Below are 20,838 nucleotides of genomic sequence, written 5' to 3'. Positions count from 1 at the left end.
GTTGGTCTGAATGTTTATCTTGATGATATATAGGTCAAGTTTGAAACTGGGTCAACTGCGATCAAAAACTAGGTCAGTAGGTCTTGAAATAGAAAAACCTTGTGACCTCTCTAGAGGCCAATACCCTTGAACGGATCTTCATGAAAATTGGTCAGAATGTTCACTTTGATGATATCTAGGTCAAGTTTGAAACTGGGTCACATGCCATAAAAAACTAGGTCAGTAGGTCAAATAATAAAAAAAACCTTGTGACCTCTCTAGAGGCCATACTTTTCATGGGATCTGTATGAAAGTTGGTCTGAATGTTCATCTTGATGATATCTAGGTCAAGTTTGAAACTGGGTCAACTGCGGTCAAAAACTAGGTCAGTAGGTCTAAAGTTATTAAAATCTTTTGACCTCTCTAGAGGCCATATTTTTCAATGGATCTTCATGAAAATTGATCTGAATATTCACCTTGATGATATCTAGGTCAGATTCGAAACTGGGTCACGTGCGGCAAAAAATAGGCCAGTAGGTATAAAAATAGAAAAAGCTTGTGACCTCTCTAGAGGCCATATTTTTCATGAGATCTTCATGAAAATTAATGAGAATGTTCACCTTGATGATATCTAGGTAAAGTTCAAAACAGGGTCATGTACCTTCGAAAACTAGGTCAATAGGTCAAATAATAGAAAAACCTTGTGATCTCTCTAGAGACCATATTTTTCAATGGATCTTCATGAAAATTGGTCAGAATTTTTATCTTGATAATATCTAGGTCAAGTATAAAACTGGGTCACATGAGCTCAAAAACTAGGTCACTATGTCAAATAGTAGAAAAAACGACGTCATACTCAAAACTGGGTCATGTGGGAAGAGGTGAGCGATTCAGGACCATCATGGTCCTCTTGTTAAATTTTCTTGCACAGATGATTGCCTTGATGAAATAGTATGTCGCATGCAAGGCGTATGATAACTTTTTACCTTTCATTCATTTGCTTACACTTAAACTTTAGTGAATAGTAAGCTTACCCTTTTCAGGGATTTAGTATTGTAGCTGTACTGTCCCTCATTTTGTTTAGATGTCTGTCTGCTTTTTGTCTTCTTGATCATTATTCTGTCATCTATCAAGGGGATTTTGAAATTATATAGACCAAGGTCTTAACCTTCAAGGTCATTGTCACATTTAAAGGTAATAGTTTCCATTGGTAGTATTTTGTGTACAGGTCATAACTTTTATTTATCACTACAGATTAAGTGGTTTTGAAAAAAACAACAAAAAAACATAAAATATTTCCCATAAAAGGACAACAAGTCCTTAGCTCTTAAGGTCAAGGTCACACTGTATGTGTAATAGTAAGAGCATATTTTCAGAAGCACATTATATAGATACAACATACTTGGTACCAGTTAGCATTGCTGTCCCTTCATCTTGCTATATGTTTCAATAAATCGCCTGTGTTATGTAGCCAAGCTGTAAGTGTTCCTAAAGGCGGATAAGTCTTAATTAGCATCAGTGGGAGTATTTAAGCATTATTATTCCAAGTTTCTCTTTATTTGTTCCAATGCATCTTTTCTTCCAAGTATCTGTTTTCCAAGAACCTTTTCAGGCCAAATATCATTTCTTTTCTAGTATTTCCATTCTCTTTTCCTTGTATCTAGTGCCTCTTCTGTTTTCCAGTGCTTCTGTTATATCCAATATTTTTTATATTTTTTTCCATGGTGTCGTTTTCCTTCCAGTGTCTCTATTTCTGACCCAGTGTCTTATTTTTTGCTTGTGCCTCTTTTCTGGTCAATGATTTTAGCTGTCTTGGTGCCATCTCTCTTTTCTAAAGTCTCTCTCCTGTCCCAATGTCTGTCTTTTTCAGTGACTTCATTTTTCCAGTATCTATATTCTGTCCCATTGTCTTTCGTTTTTGACAGTTTTCTGATTCTGTCAGACTTCATCTTTTATTTTTCAGTATCTCTTTTCTGTTCAGTATCTTCCAGCTGCCAGAGTGTTTCCTTTCCTTTGTCTGCATGTATTTTTTTCTGTCCCCATTCCTTGACTCTTATCCAGAAACTCATTTTTTGGTCATTTCTGTTCCACAGTCTCTTCTGTTAATGTGTCCTTTTTACTCCAGTGTCTACTTTCAGTTTCATTGTTTCTTTTTCAGAGTTTCTGTTCTTTTCCCAATAGTCCTTTTGTGTTTTCTGATGTCTCTTTTCTGTCTCAGTGCCTGTGCTCATGTTCAGTATTGCCTTCCTCGTCTAGTTTTTCTTTATAACCCTGCCAAAAGACTTAGGGTTTAATGTAATGGTCTACGTCTATCTGTAACATATGTGGTCCAGAACATATTTCCAAAATTTCACACAATGACAGGGGTAAATGAGAGGGAGTGCAGTGAACAAAACCTGTAACTCTATCTTGCATAGGGTTTTTAATTATCTCTCTTATGATTTATGACAACACTTTTATATATAGCTCAGTAACACTCTTTTTGTCTCTTGATAATTTGAAAAAAAATGTATTTCAGAATATTTTCTCTTCTTTGCCACCTTTTAATTGAAAAATTTGCTTTGGCAGAAGGTTGGTCATGCCCAGTATGGATCTTGATTTTTTTTCAAGAGTCTTGGTTTCTGGTCAGTGTCTCTTTTTTGTCCAATTGTCTTGTATTTTTTCTGTCCTGATTTCTCTTCTCTTGCCATTTCTCAATTCAGATTCAGTGTCTTTTTTCTTATACAGTTTTTTTCTGTCCAAGTTTCTCCTTTCTGTCAAGGAGCATCAGATTCTTCTCTTCTTAAGTGTATCTTTTATGTTCAGTATCTCTTTTCTGTCCCTTTTTCTCTTTTATCCCCAATGCTTCTTCATTGTTGTATTGCCTCTCTTTTCCAGTGTCTCTTTATGGTTCCAGGCTCCCTTCTGTTTTCATTTCCTGTGGCTTTTTTTCTGGTGTTTCATTTCCAGTGCCTTGTTTTGTCCAATAGCCTCATAGGAAAAGCTTTAGAAAACTTGTTGAACACACTTCCAGCCTTCCAGTTGGAAAGTCATACATTGAGATCAGACTGAGGTTAAAGAGACACTTTTTCAAGTTTGTTTAACTACTTTAACAAGTTTTGAATTACTTTGCACTAAAGTTTCAAGATTAGTGTGTACCATGACTTCCACCTGTGTTGATTTTAAGTCGAGCTTCATGTAGGTACACAGAATCAGTATGTTTTTAACCAGTTGAAGGATTTATGCATTATATTGCTCAAATATTCACACAATGACATATTATGCTGAGTGTAATCAGTACACACATACTACATAAGCAAAAGATAAAACTGTACAGATATGTCATGCCCATTATTCCTTGTGTCATATGTTGGGGCCATCAAGTAAAAACTGTTGAAAAAGAAAAAGAATTTTCAATAAAAGCTTCCCTGCTGATTGACAAAAGCTAGAGTTCAGAAGCTTTCTGTTTTTGTTTAGTTGCCTTTTGTTTTTATTTGTTACTCTGTAATGTGTTGTCAACAAAAGACTTAATAATGTGTTGTTAATTATCAAAAGACTTTAATCTTGGATCACTTTTGTTAATGAATTTCATAATTATTGAGAAATTGTTTTTTTTGTAAGTTTAATTGCTGTGATTGGGAGAGGTGGATTTAGAAATCTGTAATAAATAAACCCTATGTTTAATGATCTGAATCGCCATTATTTTATGCAAATGTTTCCTTAATGTCAGCTACAGTAATTACTGATTAGTCTCCCCTGCCACCATTAAACATGGTGGTGGGGGTATTGTTGTTCTTTTGTTCTTGTTAATGTTTCGTTTGAAACTGGGGATCCTGTTCAAAGAATACATGATGTCATTTGGTATTGTAAAACTGCATGATTATATTTTTTATGAAACGTGCCTGCGTTTGTGTTGAACATGTGTTATTGTTTTACCCCCTCCATGCAGCTACAGAAGGTATCATTTTTTTCTTTCTGTTTTAGACACATACAGTATCTTTCTACTGAAAAAAAAATATTTGTATTTGCACTCTAGTTCATCTGTGCTTTACACACAAGTAGTGTCTGCCACTGAGTAATAGTGAAAGTGCACAACAGACTTAGTTTTGATTGGAGTTCCCTGTGATCAAAGTGAAGGTCACAAAATTCTAATTTTAGTTACTCTGTGCAGATATTTTTCAGTAATGCTAGTGATGTAATTGCACAGTGTGAAAAGAAATTTAAAGGTTGTTTTAAAGCTTTCTTTCATCAAGGTTACAGTCAGTCAGAGTTTTTTTTATGAAACTTTGCATGTTGTTTTTAATGCTTTCATCTGCTGACATTGCTTTTACATCATAAAACCCATTTCCTTTTTGAAATTTCTTAAATCTTTATTTGCCCTTTCCCTCTCCCTCACTCTCTTTATAATCTCTCTGAAAAATTGGAGTTATATTGTTTTTCTCACTGTTTGTTGCTCTTGTCTGTTGGTCAGTAGAACATTTGGTTTCTGAGCAATAAATGGAGAATGTCATGGTCAGCATTGGTCAAACTTAATAAGAAGATTACTTGTGATCAGTAGATGGCCACTTTCATTTTGTGTATTAGTAGGTCAAGTCTCAAGGTCTCTCTGACCTTGAGACTGAAAATGGTTTCTGTATAATGAAGAACCATTTGGCCTGCTGGCTTCAAACTACATGGGAGATTGCCAGGGGTCAGAAGATGACCCCTATCATTTTAAATATTAGTATTTCAAATGTCTGTAGTTGTGACAGTGAAACTGAAAACATTTTCTACTTAATAAATAAAGAAGCTTTTGTCAAATGTGTTCTAACTAGACAGGGTAATACCTGTATTCAATAGATGACCCATGGTTTTGGGTAAATAGGCCAAAGGTCAAAGCTACATTGACACTGAAACTGAAAATGGTCTCTATCAATACCTGGAGCTGGTTTTGGCTTACAGATATAAAATTTTATATGTTGATTTCCTGTGGTCAGCAAATGATCTGTCTTTGTTTTTTGGTTAAGTCCTTTTAGGGTCAAGGTCAAAATAACGTTGACACTGAACTCAGTTTCTGATCAGTTACTGGAGAAGACTTTGGATGATAGTCTTCAGACTTCAAAGGATGATTGCCTGTATTGAGTAGATGACCCCTGTTGTTTTGAGTTCATTAGGTCAAAGGTTATTGTATTTCGAATTACTTGTCCAGTGGACTCTGACAGGCCACCACAGGCATTGGGCATACATGTTTTTTTTATCTTTATGTCCTTTATTACTTTCATTGTAAGTAGGCAAAAGGTTGTCAACATGATGACCTGTATACTTTTTATTATTATTATATAATAACGCCTGCAAAAGTGAAATTCTTGAAATTGAAGGATCAGGTTAAGTTCATATTTTTAAATGCTCATATTTTTCAAGTAATAAGGTTTATATTTATTGCTGTATCATTAATAAGCATTAATTTGCTGGTTGTGTTAACTAAATCTATTTATGTATTTATGTTTGTATATGACCATACACTTGTGCACATTTGTTGTCTTTTGGTGACTTACATGTTTATATTACTGACTTATACATATTAATTGTTGATATTTTATCAGATATATCTGGTTATCTGTATATCACTGTATGAATGTTCGTTTAATCAAAGTAGTCGTATAACATTCTGTAGACATAACAATAGAAGTTAAAGTAGTGCAGACACTCCAAGTGTTCCATTACAGTGTATAGACATTCTGCATAATCCATTCAGATTAAGACATTTTCTGCATGCATTGTTCAGAATTCCAAATGTTGACATACTGGATGCATTGTTCAGAATTCGAAATGTTGATATTCTGTGTATATTGTTCAGAATTCCAGATGTTGACAATCTGCATAATTAGTTAAGAATTCCAAGTGTAGACATTCTGGGTGCATAATGTTCAGAATTCCAAGTGTAGACATTCTGGGTAATCCGTTCAGAATTTCCAAGTGTAGACATTCTGCATAATCCATTCAGAATTCCAAGTATAGACATTCCGGGTAATCCGTTCAGAATACCAAGTGTAGACATTCTGGGTAATCTGTTCAGAATTCCAAGTGTAGACATTCTTGGTTATCTGTTCAGAATTCCAGGTGTATACATTCTGCATAAGAACTTCTGTAAGTAGGAAGGTACTTTTGATAAAAGTATGTAAGCTGTTTCAGTAACTTGAATAAGGAATAACAATGACACTGACATCTCCATGTTGAAAATGTAAGTACTTTTTGTTGGCAGAGAATGAATATTTTAAGGGTGAAACCATTATCCTGTGTGGTTAAGGGGATACCAATTTATTGAGTTTGCTTGTTGACTTTAGATGTTGGAGTCAGTATAAGAACTGTATGTTTTACTCCAGTTATCTTTTCTGCATACAGTATTTGATGTATTTATTTGATGCAAACAACTACTGTTGTTTCAGGGTCAAAAGGTTACAATGTAAAGGTCATCTGGCCATGTGCCTAAAATCAGTTTCAAATCAATAATATTGTCAGTTGAGGACCTTTGTCTTTTCTAGATGGGGTGTGCTAAAGGTCAAATCCACCGTGACACATGTATATAACATCATTTTGCTTAAAAAGCTCCCCACTCTCCCCCTCCCTCCCTTTCTTTAGTTAAGAGAGAACAATCTTGGCTATGGACCTCAATGGATAGATATCATATTTATTTAATATACGCCTAAGTACATTGTAGTAAACAGCCTTTTACAGAGCTGTTGTTGGCCAATACGTATGTTTAACAAACCAACCTTGTTTAACTAATACTTTTTATAGTGTTGATATATTCATTTCAGAACAGTAGAATAGAGACTGGAACCTTAGTGAGAAACCCTGTGTGGATTGAAATTTAGTCCTCGAACTAATTCTCAGATATATAACAGTTTACTTGTGACACAGTAGCAAAGTTCATAGCACCTAACTAACTACCTCCTTCTGATAAACTGAATGGCTTTAGTTACCTGCAGTCAGTTAAATAGTTGAAATATTTTATTGAATCTTAACAAAAATCTCCCAGGTTAGAGATGTGCTAATCAAACTCCTTGACAAATAATGAAAAAAGAAAATACTGGTTTTATGCCTCAGTATAAATATTGATAGTTCTTTCCAGCACCTTTGTTTTTTTTCTTTGTGCACACAATTATTATATCTCTTTCTTAATTATATAACATTGATTAGTTGGTTTAGTTGTGCAGATTTGGTTGAGCGATTTGAGAGTTATGAATGATTTATAAGCTATGTCTGGTCAGGTTTTTTACATTTTGCTAATAAACTTTTAAGCTTTCTATGGACTAATCTTTTTTAGCTTGACAGTACAAAGTAAAAATATTACATTTGTATGTAATTTTGGTCTTTTATGGTAAAAGTTTTTATCTTGAATACATTAACTTTTGCACCTTAAAGGTTAAGGTTTTATCTTGAATAGGGTCATTAACTTTTGTCCACTAAAAGGTAAAGGTTTTATCTTGAATACAGTAACTTTTTGTCCCTTAATGGTTAAGGTTTTATCTTGAATGCAATATCTTTTGGCCTGTTAAAGGTTTAGGTTTTATCTTAAATACATAAACCTTTTGCCCCTTAAAGGTGGTCAATCACATTTAAACAACATTTAATGACATTTTTTACTTTTTGTATATTCTGGCAGAGAATTATTTAAGGAACAAAAAGACCGATTACATAGAGTTAGATTCCTATTTGAAATGTATATTTTATTATTTTTATAAAAATTTGTAATTACTCCCCTTTAATATGAAAGTATATAAAAAGCTGGGTATTTCTTTTTATTCGATACTATGTCTAGTTTTACATTTGCATTTGATAGACATATCAACTATGGAACAATCTGAACCAAAATGCAAGTTTTAAAGCTGTTTGTAGCTTCTGAATTCATTTATTTCCAATCTATCTTGGTTGCGCAACCAAGATAGGCAAAGGGAGGTAATAATAATTTTTCAAACTTGCGTTTCTAATGAATTCCATCTAAATACATAATTTTTAATGCAAATATTTTACAAATATATTACAATATGTCTAATATTTATACATTTTCTTAGGCAAAGTATGTTTATCAAATTTATACTTATGATGAAATAACTCTATCTTGGTTGGGCAACCAGGATAGGAAAATGAAATTTTAAAAATACCTCCAGTGAAAATCTAATTTGTATTAAGTGTTAAGTGAACATAAATGAGTGTAAATGATCAGATGCTAAAGTTTCGAACAAATCCGTTACATGGCCAAAATCTGATTATCCACCTTTAAAGGTTAAGGTTTTGTCTTGAATACATTAACTTTTGGCCTCTTAATGGTAATGCTTTATAATGTTGAATATGTCAAGTGAATGGAGAGTTTACATACTCATGCCACTGTTGGTATCTGAGTTGGAATCTGAGTTTAAATTTAATGTATTTCACATTGTTACTGTCTATTTTCAAAGTTTTGTAATTGATAATATATCAGGTTTTTTTTTTTTTACTTCAAAAACTTAAAATAGAATATTTTAATCACTTCAGACATCATATTAATTATGTAACAAGGTTTTGACACAAAAAATTGTTCATGAATTATGATTTTACTTTTAATTTGCCATCCTTAAAATGCTCTTTTTTGTTGTAATGTTACTCTTTATAAAAACGCTATAATTTCTCGCACACTTCATGGCTTGAGCCTTACATAATATAGATACAAAATTGTATATATTCTTAAAATGCTTCAAGTAATAAATTTCCTTCATTTTCTGCTTGTTTGCAGTATACCCATTATTGCAATTCAGAATCTAAAATGGTCTAACATGGCAGTTCATTTAACAATAAAAGTTACCTCCCCTGGATAATTGCAGTGTCCTCTTTCTGAGTAATGTGTTTATTCCTATAGTCACAATATTATATGACTGGGTCATTTCATATTTTTTGCAAATATATGTGTACGGTATTTATTGTTTTATATTTTGTTTTTTTTATACTTTATTCTAAGTGCGCTACCAAACCTGTTTTCTGTGAACATAAAAATAGGTTGTAGAAATAGTATAACTTTGTAAGTTTACATAATTATAATAATTATGTATTATTGTCTGTACTTAACTACATACTTCATTTAGGGTAAAAATCTTGTTTATTGTTGTCATGAAAAGTATCCTTTAATTAATTTTGATGTGTTATATGTTATGTGTCTATTTTAGAACAGTTTTTATGTGAAAAAAATAAGCAGTAATGATAATATTTTCATAGATCATTCTAAGGAACTAAGGGTGACAGGAGACAGTCATTGTATAGTTGAAATATTTCAACTACGTTTCAGTTTATTGTCAAAGAAAGTTCATGATGAGATATTTTCAATAGATTTCAGGCGTGTTAGAAGCCGTTTTAGCTTGGCTGATTTTTGAAAAAATCTACGAGGTTACTATAATTGTCCTCACTTGATTGTCGGCGTCGGTTAAAATTTTTTAGGTCAGCCTTTTCTCAAAAAACACAAGAACTACAGGTATAAAACTTTGCATACTTGTTTGTCATCATTAGTTGACTTAGTAGGCCAAGAGCCATAAATCTGATTTGCATTTTGACAAAATTACGGCCCTTTTTGTACTTAGAAAATTTAAGTTTCTTGGTTAAAATTTTTGTTTAGGTCCACCTTATCTCAAGTACTATAAGGGTTACAGGTTTGAAACTTTGCACACTTGTTTATCATCATTAGGTGACTGTGTATGTTAAGAACCATAACTCTGATTTTCATTCTGTCAGAATTATGGCCCCTTGTACTTAGAAATTCTGAACTATAACCCTTTTCATACATACTGACCAGCACTTGCAGAGGAGCGCTGGCACCCGTAGGTGGTGCTCTTGTTTAATATTGCAGTTATTACTCAGTTTGTTGGCTTTTTCTTTCAGATAACATTCAGCATACTTTATGTAACATAGATAAACTTTTGAATCTAAAATTTTTATAAAACACAGAATGACAGTTGTTCTGAATTTTCATGATCCAAATATTTCAACCCTGCAAATTTCCTATGAATAATGCATTTCTCACCATAAAATTAAAACAATTAAAGTTATCTTTAAAATTTAGAAGTTTCTAATACCACCCTCGGGAGACCTGCAGATTGATGTATAACTTGTTTTCGCTTTAGCGCAATTTGGAATAATTTCTCGAAAAACCCAATTCTGGAATTGCTGAATTAAACAATAGCTCTATCGTTTTGAATACATGAAGATGTATTAAAATAGACTTGTTTTCATAATCATGTGGTTAGAAGGGGAAAAAATGGAATTGTTCTGAAAAATGAATATAAAATTAATTTATGTTTCGTTGTTTAATTTCAGACAATGCAAGCTAGTAAAAGAAATGCCGGAGTGCCGTCTGCTATGGTTGCTAGGCAATCACTGAATGACGAGGAATTGGTATGAGGACATTTTATATTCATATCATATTATATCGGTAATCCATCATGTAAAACAAACAAGAGACCTGCAGAAATACTGCTTTCCCTCTGTGTCTCATAACCATGAAATTATTACTTACTCAGTGATAAAACTTTATCATGTTTGTTTATGTTCACTTTAGAAACCCAGCTTCTATATGAATAAAAGGCGATATATTTGTGTTTGCGGCCAGTATATTTTAGATGCTTTTAACATATTCCTTGAGAGCTTTTAGTCCTAATTACAAGACCCTCCACTACACCCCACTCACACACTTCTGAAAAGAAGAAAAGGTCACGTTATTAATATCTTCACACTAGGTGTTTGTAATAGTCATGTATAGTGTTCATTTTAGTGTTTCAAACTGTATTTTATCTCTGTTTAGAAAATGCATGTATACAAGAAAACGTTACAAGCATTGATATATCCAATATCGAGCACAACGCCTCACAACTTCTATGTATGGACAGCAACGTCACCGACCTACTGTTTTGAGTGTGAAGGATTGCTGTGGGGCCTTGCTAGACAAGGGGTCCGCTGTACAGAATGTGGAGTCAAATGCCATGAAAAATGCAAGGACCTGCTCAATGCTGACTGTTTACAAAGTAAGTACGAAACTACGAAACAGTGGAAATTGTGAGAAATGTCTGATGCAGGTGTACAGATATAACCTGATAGCTTTTACTGTCACCTCTGGCAAGAGTACAGGAGTTTTGAGGAACCTGTGATGCTGCTTTATGTTTGTAAAAGACAAAGATAAGCTTTAAGGTGCTGTATTAGGATCTATTGTAAGGCATACGTCAGAACCCATTTAGTATTTTCAGATAGCTACACTGAAATGTTAATCATCATAATACAATAAGAAACATGCATAAATTAAGTCACTAGGTCGAAGGTTGAGGTCACACTTGTAGGTCAAAGGTCAAATAACTATGCTCTACATCTAAAACTAATATCAATTGTTAAACTCAACAACAATATGTGAGGAGCACACAACCCCTGTAAGTAGATCCAAGGTCAAGGTCATACAAGGTCAAAGGTCAAATAACTTTGTTTCATTTCCACTGAGAAAACTGGCATCAGTGGTTTACCTTATGAAGTTGAAGTGCATACCTTCCCTTGATAACTAATTTTCATCATTTAGTTTTTATCATTTCTCTGATATATTCCTACTTGTTACATGAGATACATTTACTTATGAAACAAGTGGCTTTTGGTTGTTATTTTACCATTAAAGTCTGAGCCAGCTAACGATCTACATAAAATCTTTTATTTTGCTACTGTCAGACTTAAGATATACTGGAAAAGCCTTTATTTTGTTTTACACTCAACATCTACGTCACATCTACTTCAAAAGCCTATCTTTTGCTTTTGTTACACTCAAGATCAACCCAAAAAGCTTGTGTTTTGATTTCATTAAAATTGACATCTGTGTCAAAACCAACCTTGAATTTTGTTTTAGTTACACTTCAGATGTACCTCAGACGCCTCTATTTTCTTCTGTTACACACAAGATCTACATCTAAGGACTGTATTTGCTTTAGATGCACATTAGTTCTGCCTCAAAATCTTGTATTATGCATTAGATGCTTTTAAGGTATTCTGCTGAAGAATCATTATGGGGGAAACATATTGTTTTTGCCTTCGCAATCTGTCTGTCCGTCCCTGCCTGCATCCTTTCATATTAATCTTGTCCGGCTTTCACTGGTCAAACTGCTGGCTGGATTTCAACAAAACTTCACAGGAGTGATCAGTACCAAGCCTAGTTGTGCATATCGCCGACTCATTCCGCTTCGCTGCACAAAATGGCTGCCAGAGCTAAAGATAGAAAAATCTTGTCTGGCTTTCACAGGTCAAACTGCTGGCTGGATTTCAACAAAACTTCACAGGAGTGATCAGTACCAAGCCTAGTTGTGCATATTGCCAACACGTTCCGCTTTGCAGCACAAAATGGCCGCCAGAGCTAAAGATAAAAAAATCTTGTCCTGCTTTCACAGGTCAAACTGCTGGCTGGATTTTGACAAAACTTCACAGGAGTGATCAGTACCAACCCTAGTTTTAAATATCGCTGGCATGTTTTGCTACGCTGCACATAATGGCCACCAGTCTGAGAGCTAAAAATAGAAAATCTTGTCCGGCTTTCACAGGTCTAACTGCTAGACAAATTTCGACGAAACTTCACAGAAGTGATCAGTACCAAGCCTAGTTGTGCATATCGCTAAATGTTCCGCTTCAATGCACAAAATGGCCACCCAAGCTTAAAATAGAAAAATCTTGTACGGCTTTCACAGGTCAAACTACTGGCTGGATTTCGACGAAACTTTCAAGAAGTGATCAGTACTAAGCCTTGTTGTGCATATCGCCAACACATTCCGCTTCGCTGCACAAAATGGCCGCCAGAGCTAAAGAGAGAAAAATCTTGTACGGCTTTCACAGGTCAAACTACTGGCTAGATTTCGACGAAACTTCACAGGAGTGATCAGTACCAAGCCTTGTTAGGCATATCGCCAACACATTTTGCATCGCTGCACAAAATAGCCGCCAGAGCTAAAGAGAGAAAAATCTTGTCCTGCTTTAATAGGTCAAACTGATGGCTGGATTTCGACAAAACTTCACAGGAGTAATCATAACCAACCCTAGTTGTAAATATCGCTGGCATGTTTCGCTTCACTGCACAAAATGGCCACCAGAGCTGAAAATAGGAAAATCTTTTCCAGCTTTCACAGGTCAAACTGCTGGCTGGATTTCGACAAAACTTCACAGGAGTGATCAGTACCAACCCTAGTTGTAAATATCGCTGGCATGTTTCGCTTCGCTGCACAAAATGGCTACCAGAGCTAAAAATAGAAAAATCTTGTCCAGCTTTCACAGGTCAAACTGCAGGACAGATTTCGATGAAACTTTCCAGGAGTGATCGGTACCAAGCCTAGTTGTGCACGTTGCTGACATGTTCTGCTTCGATGCACAAAATGGCCACCAGAGCTAAAGGTATACATAGGGTGGAGACATATGTTTTTGTTACAAAAACACCTGCTAGTTTTATTTCATGGGCATGAAAGATTCATGGGTTCTTATCAAAACAGCAGTTTGTTTAGAATATGAATTTGTGAGTTTCAAATTTGGAATGTAGAATTAAGGGAAATTTTACGTTTTTTTTTTTTTTTAATTTTAATTTTATTATTTTATTGAGTAATAATGTTTATAAGGTATCTCAAAAGCCTATATTTTGCTTAAGTTACATTGCTTATCAACCTTATAACATTGCATTTTGCTTTAGTTGCACACCATGGCTACTCTAAAAGTATTTTGCCTTGGTTACACTAAAGGTTTACCTCAAAATCTTACACTTTGCTTTAGCTACATGTGAGGTCTTTATTTTAAACTCTGTATTTTGCTTAGCTAGCACCGCAGATGTACCTCAAAAGATTTCATTTTGCTTTAGTTGCACACCATACCTACTCTAGAAGTATTTTGCCTTGGTTACACTAAAGGTTTACCTCAAAATCTTACACTTTGCTTTAGCTACATGTGAGGTCTTTATTTTAAACTCTGTATTTTGCTTAGCTAGCACCGCAGATGTACCTCAAAAGATTTCATTTTGCTTTAGTTGCACACCATAGCTACTCTAAAAGTATTTTGCCTTGGTTACACTAAAGGTTTACCTCAAAATCTTACACTTTGCTTTAGCTACATGTGAGGTCTTTATTTTAAACTCTGTATTTTGCTTAGCTAGCACCGCAGATGTAACCCAAAAGATTTCATTTTGCTTTAGTTACACTTAAGATGATTTCAAAAGCTTCCCTCCTTCCTTCTTTATCATTTTCTTTTTTTATAGTAGGCATGCTATACTGGTGGAAATAGAATTAGAATTGTGTTTTGTTACACTTCCATATACACTTTAATTTATCCTTGCATGAAGGGATTTAAACTTTTATACCCACTCCACCATAAAAAAATGTTGGGGTACATTGTCTTCATCATGTTAGTTGGTTTGAGGGTTAGTAAATATAAACACTTTGTTTTCCACTCAACAAATAAAAAACTCTTTGACCTGGAGTGGTCAGGCCCCGTGTTCACAAAACATTTTCAGTCTTAGCTGAGTTTGATAATGAAACTTAAATATGTCATTTCTATCTAAATAGCATGTTTAAAACTGAATTTCATCAAAATTTCAAACTCAAACTCAGCTGAGATCGAAAAATGTTTTGTGAACACGGGGGCCAGACGTCATAGGATAATTGCTTTCAGTCAGCAGATTACTCCTATGGTTTTTGGAGTCAGTAGATCAATATCACAGTGACATTGAAACTGAACATGGTTTCCTTTGCAATAACTGGAGAATGCAAGGAGCCACGTTTGTCAAACTTGAAGGGATGATTGCATTTGCCACTACATGACTTGTGTTGCTGTAGGGGTCCAAGGTAACAATGGCCTTGAGACTAAACAGTTCCTGGTCAATTACTGGAGAATGCATTTGCCTAGGACTGTCAAATTTCATAGGACAATTGCCTGTGCTATGTTGGTGTAGGGGTCATTAAGTCATGGGTCAAGGTAACAATGGCCTTGAGACTAAACAGTTCCTGGTCAATTACTGGAGAATGCTTTTGCCCAGGACTGTCAAATCTCATAGGACAATGACAATAGGACAGCCTGTGCTAACTAGATGACAGTTATTGTTAAGGGGCAGTATGCCAAAGGACAAGGTCCCTGTGACCTTGAGACTAAAAGAGGTTTTTGACATACAGCTTGAGAAAACTTGGGCCTGTGGATAGCAACACTTCAAAATGATATTGTCAATGGTCATTAGTTGACCCCAGTTTTATTTTGGGGGTGAATGTCACAGTGCCAGTGCCCTAGAGACAAAAATGAGGTTTAGATGAAGAATTCATAAATTTCTGTCCATCAAACTTTATGGTATGAATGTCTATAGTCAGTAGATGGCACCTATTATTTTTCGGACAATAAAGCCGAAGTCCAAGGTGACAAAGCTACTCAAATCAACTACATCCAACAGGCCATCATAGGGGTATATTTGTTTCCCAAACTGACCTCATTATGCTTCATACCATATGCCAGTGAGACCCAAGTAGTGAGTCATACTATTGCATAAATTTTGTTTCCTGTCTTTTTGAGCTATTAGGTAAGGCGTGTAATCTAGCATCTGACATCCAGTGTCAGCGATTTTCTGTAGACTATTTCCTATTACAAATGGCTTATCGGATCGTCACCAAACTGAATCCTAGCAAAGAGCTTTATAAAGTTCTTCCCCACAGTAGAGACAGCATAGTAGAGAAAGACTTTTAACTTGTTGTTGTGAACCAGTTGACAGACCTTCACCAAACTTGGTGTGTAGTATCATTGCATGAGCTTCTCTCAGTTTTGTTTAATTAATGCCTCTGTATTGCACACAAGTTATCATTGCTAAATATATAAAAATAAAAAAATAAACTCTTGAAGGACATATGCTCTCTAAAATTGCTTGTTGACTGTTAACCAGTATTGTTCAGTAGCAGTAAGTGTCCTACTAGAGATAAAATGTCCAAAAATAACCACATTTGATTGATTTCTTGTTAGGAATTGCTTAATGGATCTTCACAGTGCTTAGTTTTTATATTTTATCATTCTTGCTAGTTTCTTCTAATTGTTCTGCACAGTGGGACAGGAAAAGCCAGTCGACTTCAAATATAAAACAAGTTGAAATGTCTCCTTAGTTGCTCAAAGTATTTTCATCAAACTTGGTCTGAAGCTTGCAGTCTTAGGCCTGTCAACAGCTTTCAGATGGTTTTGCTTCACTGCACACATTGGCATACTGAGCCTAAAATAGAAGGAAAAATACCTAGATTATGACATGTTCTCTAGAAGAACTTTATAGATTTTTTCCAAACTTCAAGGGCAATTTGAAATAGAACTCTCATGTTTATTTCAAACATTTTGTTCCACTGTAATTCAATCATGCAAACAAGCTAAGGTCAGTTTGACCCTCTTGTTTATTACATCTGAAAATTTTGCACACTTGTTTTATTTTCTTTTTATGCCCCTGGTGTGAAAGACTCTGGAGGCATATAGTATTTGAACTGTCCATCCATCATGATGGTTTATCTAACAGTCCATCTGTCACAGTTTCTTGTATATACTTCACTTCTTGTACAGTCTGAATTTTAAATGAAATTATGTATAATGTATCTTTATCTTGAAGTTGACACATTAAGACACATACAGATTTTTGAGGGTTTCATGTTCGAGTTCTTTTCTGAAGTTATTGTCTTTTTTAGCGCATCTGATTTTTTGAAAAAAAAGAAAAATGATGAGATATTGTCATTGCTTGATCGGTGTCGGCGTTGCCTGATTAAGTTTTATGTTTAGGTCAGTTTTTCTCCTAAACTATCATACTATTGCTTTAAAACTTGCAACACTTGTTCACCATCAAAAGCTGACTCTGTACAGCAAGAAACTTAACTCAATCCTGCTTTTTGCAAGAATTATGGCCCCTTTTGGACTTAGAAAATCAAAATTCTTGGTTTAGTTTTATGTTTAGGTCAACTTTTCTCTCAAACTATTAAAGCTATTGCTTTGAAACTTGCAACACTTGTTAACCATCAAAAGCTGACTCTGTACAGCAAAAAAAACATAACTCCTTCCTGCTTTTTGCAAGAATTATGGCCCATTTTGGACTTAGAAAATCAGATTTCTTGGTTAAGTTTTGTGTTTAGGTCAACTTTTTCTCTTAAACTATCAAAGCTATTGCTTTAAAACTTGCAACACTTGTTCACCATCAAAAGCTATCTCTGCACAGCAAGGAACATAACTCCATTCTGCTTTTTGCAAGAATTATGGCCACTTTTGGACTTAAAAAATTCAGATTCTTTGTTAAGTTTTGCGTTTAGGTCAACTTTTCTCCTTTATGGTCAAAGCTATTGCTTTAAAACTTGCAATACTTATTCACCATCAAAAGCTGACACTGCACAGCAAGTACCGTAACTCTGCATTGCTTTTTGCAAGAATTATGACCCCTTTTGGAAAATCATGGGTAGGTCAATATTTCTATTATACAGAGACAAAAAAATCAGATGAGCGTCTGCACCAGCAAGGCGGTGCTGTTGTTTGACTTTGCAATATAACAACTACTGTAGTTTATGTACTCAGCTCCTACTGTTTCAGTCCAATTTTAATGATTCTTAGAAAGCATCACCAAGTTAAGCTAAACACGTCGTGTATTTTGTTTGGAGTTCTGTGTCTGACATTTTTTTTTAGTTAAATCGCATTTTCGGACTTTATGGTATTATTCTATTGAGCATTTTCAGACAGCATGTATAATCATTCTTGCTTATGTTTATTTTTTTTCTGAGCATATAGCTTCCTTAAAATGCATGTATTGTTATTCTAAGTTTTGTTTATTTTATTTCTGTGAAGTTCTTGGCAGAAAAAAGTATAGAGATAGTGAGTATTTCTTATCACCAGAATGTCACTCTGTATTTGCTTCTGCTTGTTAGGTATTGTTTAGCTGTTTTCTGTAAGCCTTGTTGTGCTGAAGTACTTAGTGTTTGTTACTTTTGTATAAATAAGGCATCTTTGAAAAAGTATGAACAGAGTAATGTCCCTTAGAAATTGATAATTTACTTTTGAATATGATTTTGATTTAAGTTTGAAAAAAAAAAAATGAAATTTTGAACTATTTTACAAAGTGGACTTAACAATTGCTAAATATTAGGGCCTTTTGTCCTGTTTAATTTTGTGTTTCTGTGTTGAGCACTGCTGAAGAGCACGGGACGATCAGGTGAGAACTGCAGGGTCAGTTGCTTCACCAGGGAAATGCTTTCTCTAATATGATTGTGGGGCCTCTATAGTTTAGTGCTTAAGGTGACTGCTTTGGGTTGAACATCTTGCTTGGGGAGTGGATTTTTTTCTAAAGAGGAAGCCATGACTTGAGGAAGGTTGATGCTCGTCTGTGCCTAAGATGGCCAGAGGGGCACTAACAGTCTTTCTTCAAAAGCTGGAAAGTCAACCTATAGCAAAAAATTGCATTAGTTTGACTTATCACCTAAGCAAACAAACTGATTGGTTGTTAGTTATTTATGGATGGTATCAAAGTACTGGTCCAGAAGTTAAATAACTGATTGCCATTTTTAAAGTGAAAATGTAATAGTTAAAAAAATCAGTTTAAACTAACAAATAATTTTGTTATGGATAAAATAGGATAGTGAACCCAACAATCAACACAGAATAAAATTAACCGTTTTATTGTAATTGATGGACATTTCGTTTCTGATGAGTCTTCTTTAAAATAAAATTAATGTTGTCTTGTGTTTGTATTTGTAGTTTGACTGTACACAGTTTCATACCTTGAAATGATTTGTTGCATACATTCTCTGTTGACCTTTGATGTCATTACTTTTAATACTTTTTCTTAAGAATATCTTCCAAAGATTTTACTAGGTACTATTTTTATGAATTGTCTAAAATGTTCTGACATTGTATTTATGAAAATCAGTTTGGAACCAGTTGCTGTACAAGAAAAGTTTCCAGACATATGTAATATTATAAATTAAAGCTTTATTTAGCATTATTCATGCAGTGTTTTCATCTTGGAGCCATTTGTGTCTTTGAAAAAAAACAAAAACACCCTCATATCCGTAGGAGGGCCGGCACAATTTTATACAATCCCACCAGGCATACATATGTATGTTTTTGACAACACCAAAAATGATGTCAGACCCAGAAGTATAGAAAATGAAAATATCACAAGTTAAACTTGAAAACGAAAGTCGCATTTGCATTGCTGTATAGTCAGGGTTCAGGCGCCGGGGTCACCCTGTCTAAATGTATGCACTAGACTTTTTTTGTTTGCTAATGGGGTGTGTATTTGCAGCACTTTCTAATGATTTGTAAATACCTGGGCTTTAGCACAACATGTCAGCTTTTCACCTACGAAAATTATTTGCGCTCGGAAAAAAAACAAATCCCACAGGGGTCTGTAAGGGAGTAAGGGTATTTGGAGATATTTGGAACTTCGTCAAATCATTCAAGAGGTCCTTTTTTGTCCGTATTTGAGAGCTGCAGACCTAGACATTTCAGAAATATTTTGAAAATGAATTTCATTTAATAAATGTTGATTCTATGCATAAAAGGGCCATCTGACGCTTATACGTTTTATTACCCTACGGCTGCGGAAAGGATATACAGATTTCCTATAATGCATTTTTATGGGAGGCATATAGTTCTTGAACCGTCTGTCGGTCTGTCCGCAATTTTCTTGTCCAGTCTATATCTTTGTCATCCGTGGATGGATTTTCAAATAACTTGGCATGAATATGTACCACAGTAAGACGACGTGTCGCGCGCAAGACCCAGGTCCATAGCTCAAAGGTCAAGGTCACACTTAGACATTAAAGGTCATTTTTCATGATAGTGCATTGATGGGCGTGTCTGGTCCTTATCTTTGTCATCCATGGATGGATTTTCAAGTAACTACGCATAAATGTGTGGCACAGTAAGATGATGTGTCGCGCGCAAGACCCAGGTCTGTAGCTCATAGGTCAAGGTCACACTTAGAGGCTAAAGGTCATATTTCATGATAGTGCATTGATGGGCGTGTCCGGTCCATATCTTTGTCATTCATGCATGGATTTTAAAATTATTGGGCATGAATGTTTACCACAGTAAGACAACTTGTTGCGCGCAAGACCCAGGTCCGTAGCTCAAAAGTCAAGGTCACACTTAGACGTTAAAGGTCATATTTCATGATAGTGCAATGATGGGGGTGTCCGGTCCATATCTTTGTCATTCATGCGTGGATTTTAAAATAACTACGCATCAATGTGTGGCACAGTAAGATGACTTGTCGCGCGCAAGACCCAGGTCTGTAGGTCAAAGGTCCTAAACTCTAACATCGGCCATAACTATTCATTCAAAGTGCCATCGGGGGCATGTGTCATCCAATGGAGACAGCTCTTGTTTATAGCTATTTTTGTCAGAAACGTCTGTTTTCATACAAACGTGTTAAAAAATCTTAAAAAAAAACAATTATTTTTAGAAATAAAATGATTTCCCTAATATCCTTAGGCATACATATGTCATGTTTTTGACAACACAAAAAAATGACTTCAGACAACCTTCAGCTTTTCCTGGAGTGTAGAAAATGAAAGTTCACAGGTTAAACTTGAAAACGAAAGTCACATTTGCATTGGTCTATAGTTGGGGTTCACGCGCAGGGGTCACCCCATCTAAATGTATACGCGAAGGGAGGCAAATAGTTTTTGAACCGTCTGTCCATCTGTTGGTCTGTCGGTCTGTCCACAATTTTCGTGTCCGGTCCATATCTTTGTCATCCATGGATGGATTTTCAAATAACTTGGCATGAATGTGTACCACAGTAAGACGACGTGTCGCACGCAAGACCGAGGTCCGTAGCTCAAAGGTCAAGGTCACACTTAGACGTTAAAGGTCATTTTTCATGATAGTGCA

General features: G+C 35.0%; 1 protein-coding gene across 18 annotated transcripts in view; it reads left to right on the top strand.

Moving 5' to 3' along the window:
• Nucleotides 1–20,838, top strand: part of LOC123566323 (protein unc-13 homolog A-like) — a 190,886-nt gene that overhangs the window by 110,180 nt on the left and 59,868 nt on the right. For 12 of the 18 annotated variants that reach the window (XR_008372061.1, XR_008372060.1, XR_008372062.1 and 9 more), the window contains 4 exons: nucleotides 6,756–6,782; nucleotides 10,279–10,356; nucleotides 10,763–10,982; nucleotides 17,788–17,814. Coding sequence is in view for 15 of the 18 variants with exons in the window: in XM_053550001.1 (XP_053405976.1) it covers nucleotides 6,756–6,782; nucleotides 10,279–10,356; nucleotides 10,763–10,982; nucleotides 17,788–17,814 (352 nt within the window). In the remaining 3 variants the exon portion in view is untranslated. The remainder of the gene's footprint in view (nucleotides 1–6,755; nucleotides 6,783–10,278; nucleotides 10,357–10,762; nucleotides 10,983–17,787; nucleotides 17,815–20,838) is intronic. The other 6 variants (XM_053549995.1, XM_053549999.1, XM_053549997.1 and 3 more) reach the window with 3 other exon arrangements.

This window comes from Mercenaria mercenaria, chromosome 8, assembly GCF_021730395.1.
Source record: "Mercenaria mercenaria strain notata chromosome 8, MADL_Memer_1, whole genome shotgun sequence".
Lineage (NCBI taxonomy): Eukaryota > Metazoa > Mollusca > Bivalvia > Venerida > Veneridae > Mercenaria > Mercenaria mercenaria.
The sequence above is the reverse complement of the archived record's forward strand: the minus strand, read 5'-3'. Positions and strand labels throughout refer to the sequence as shown.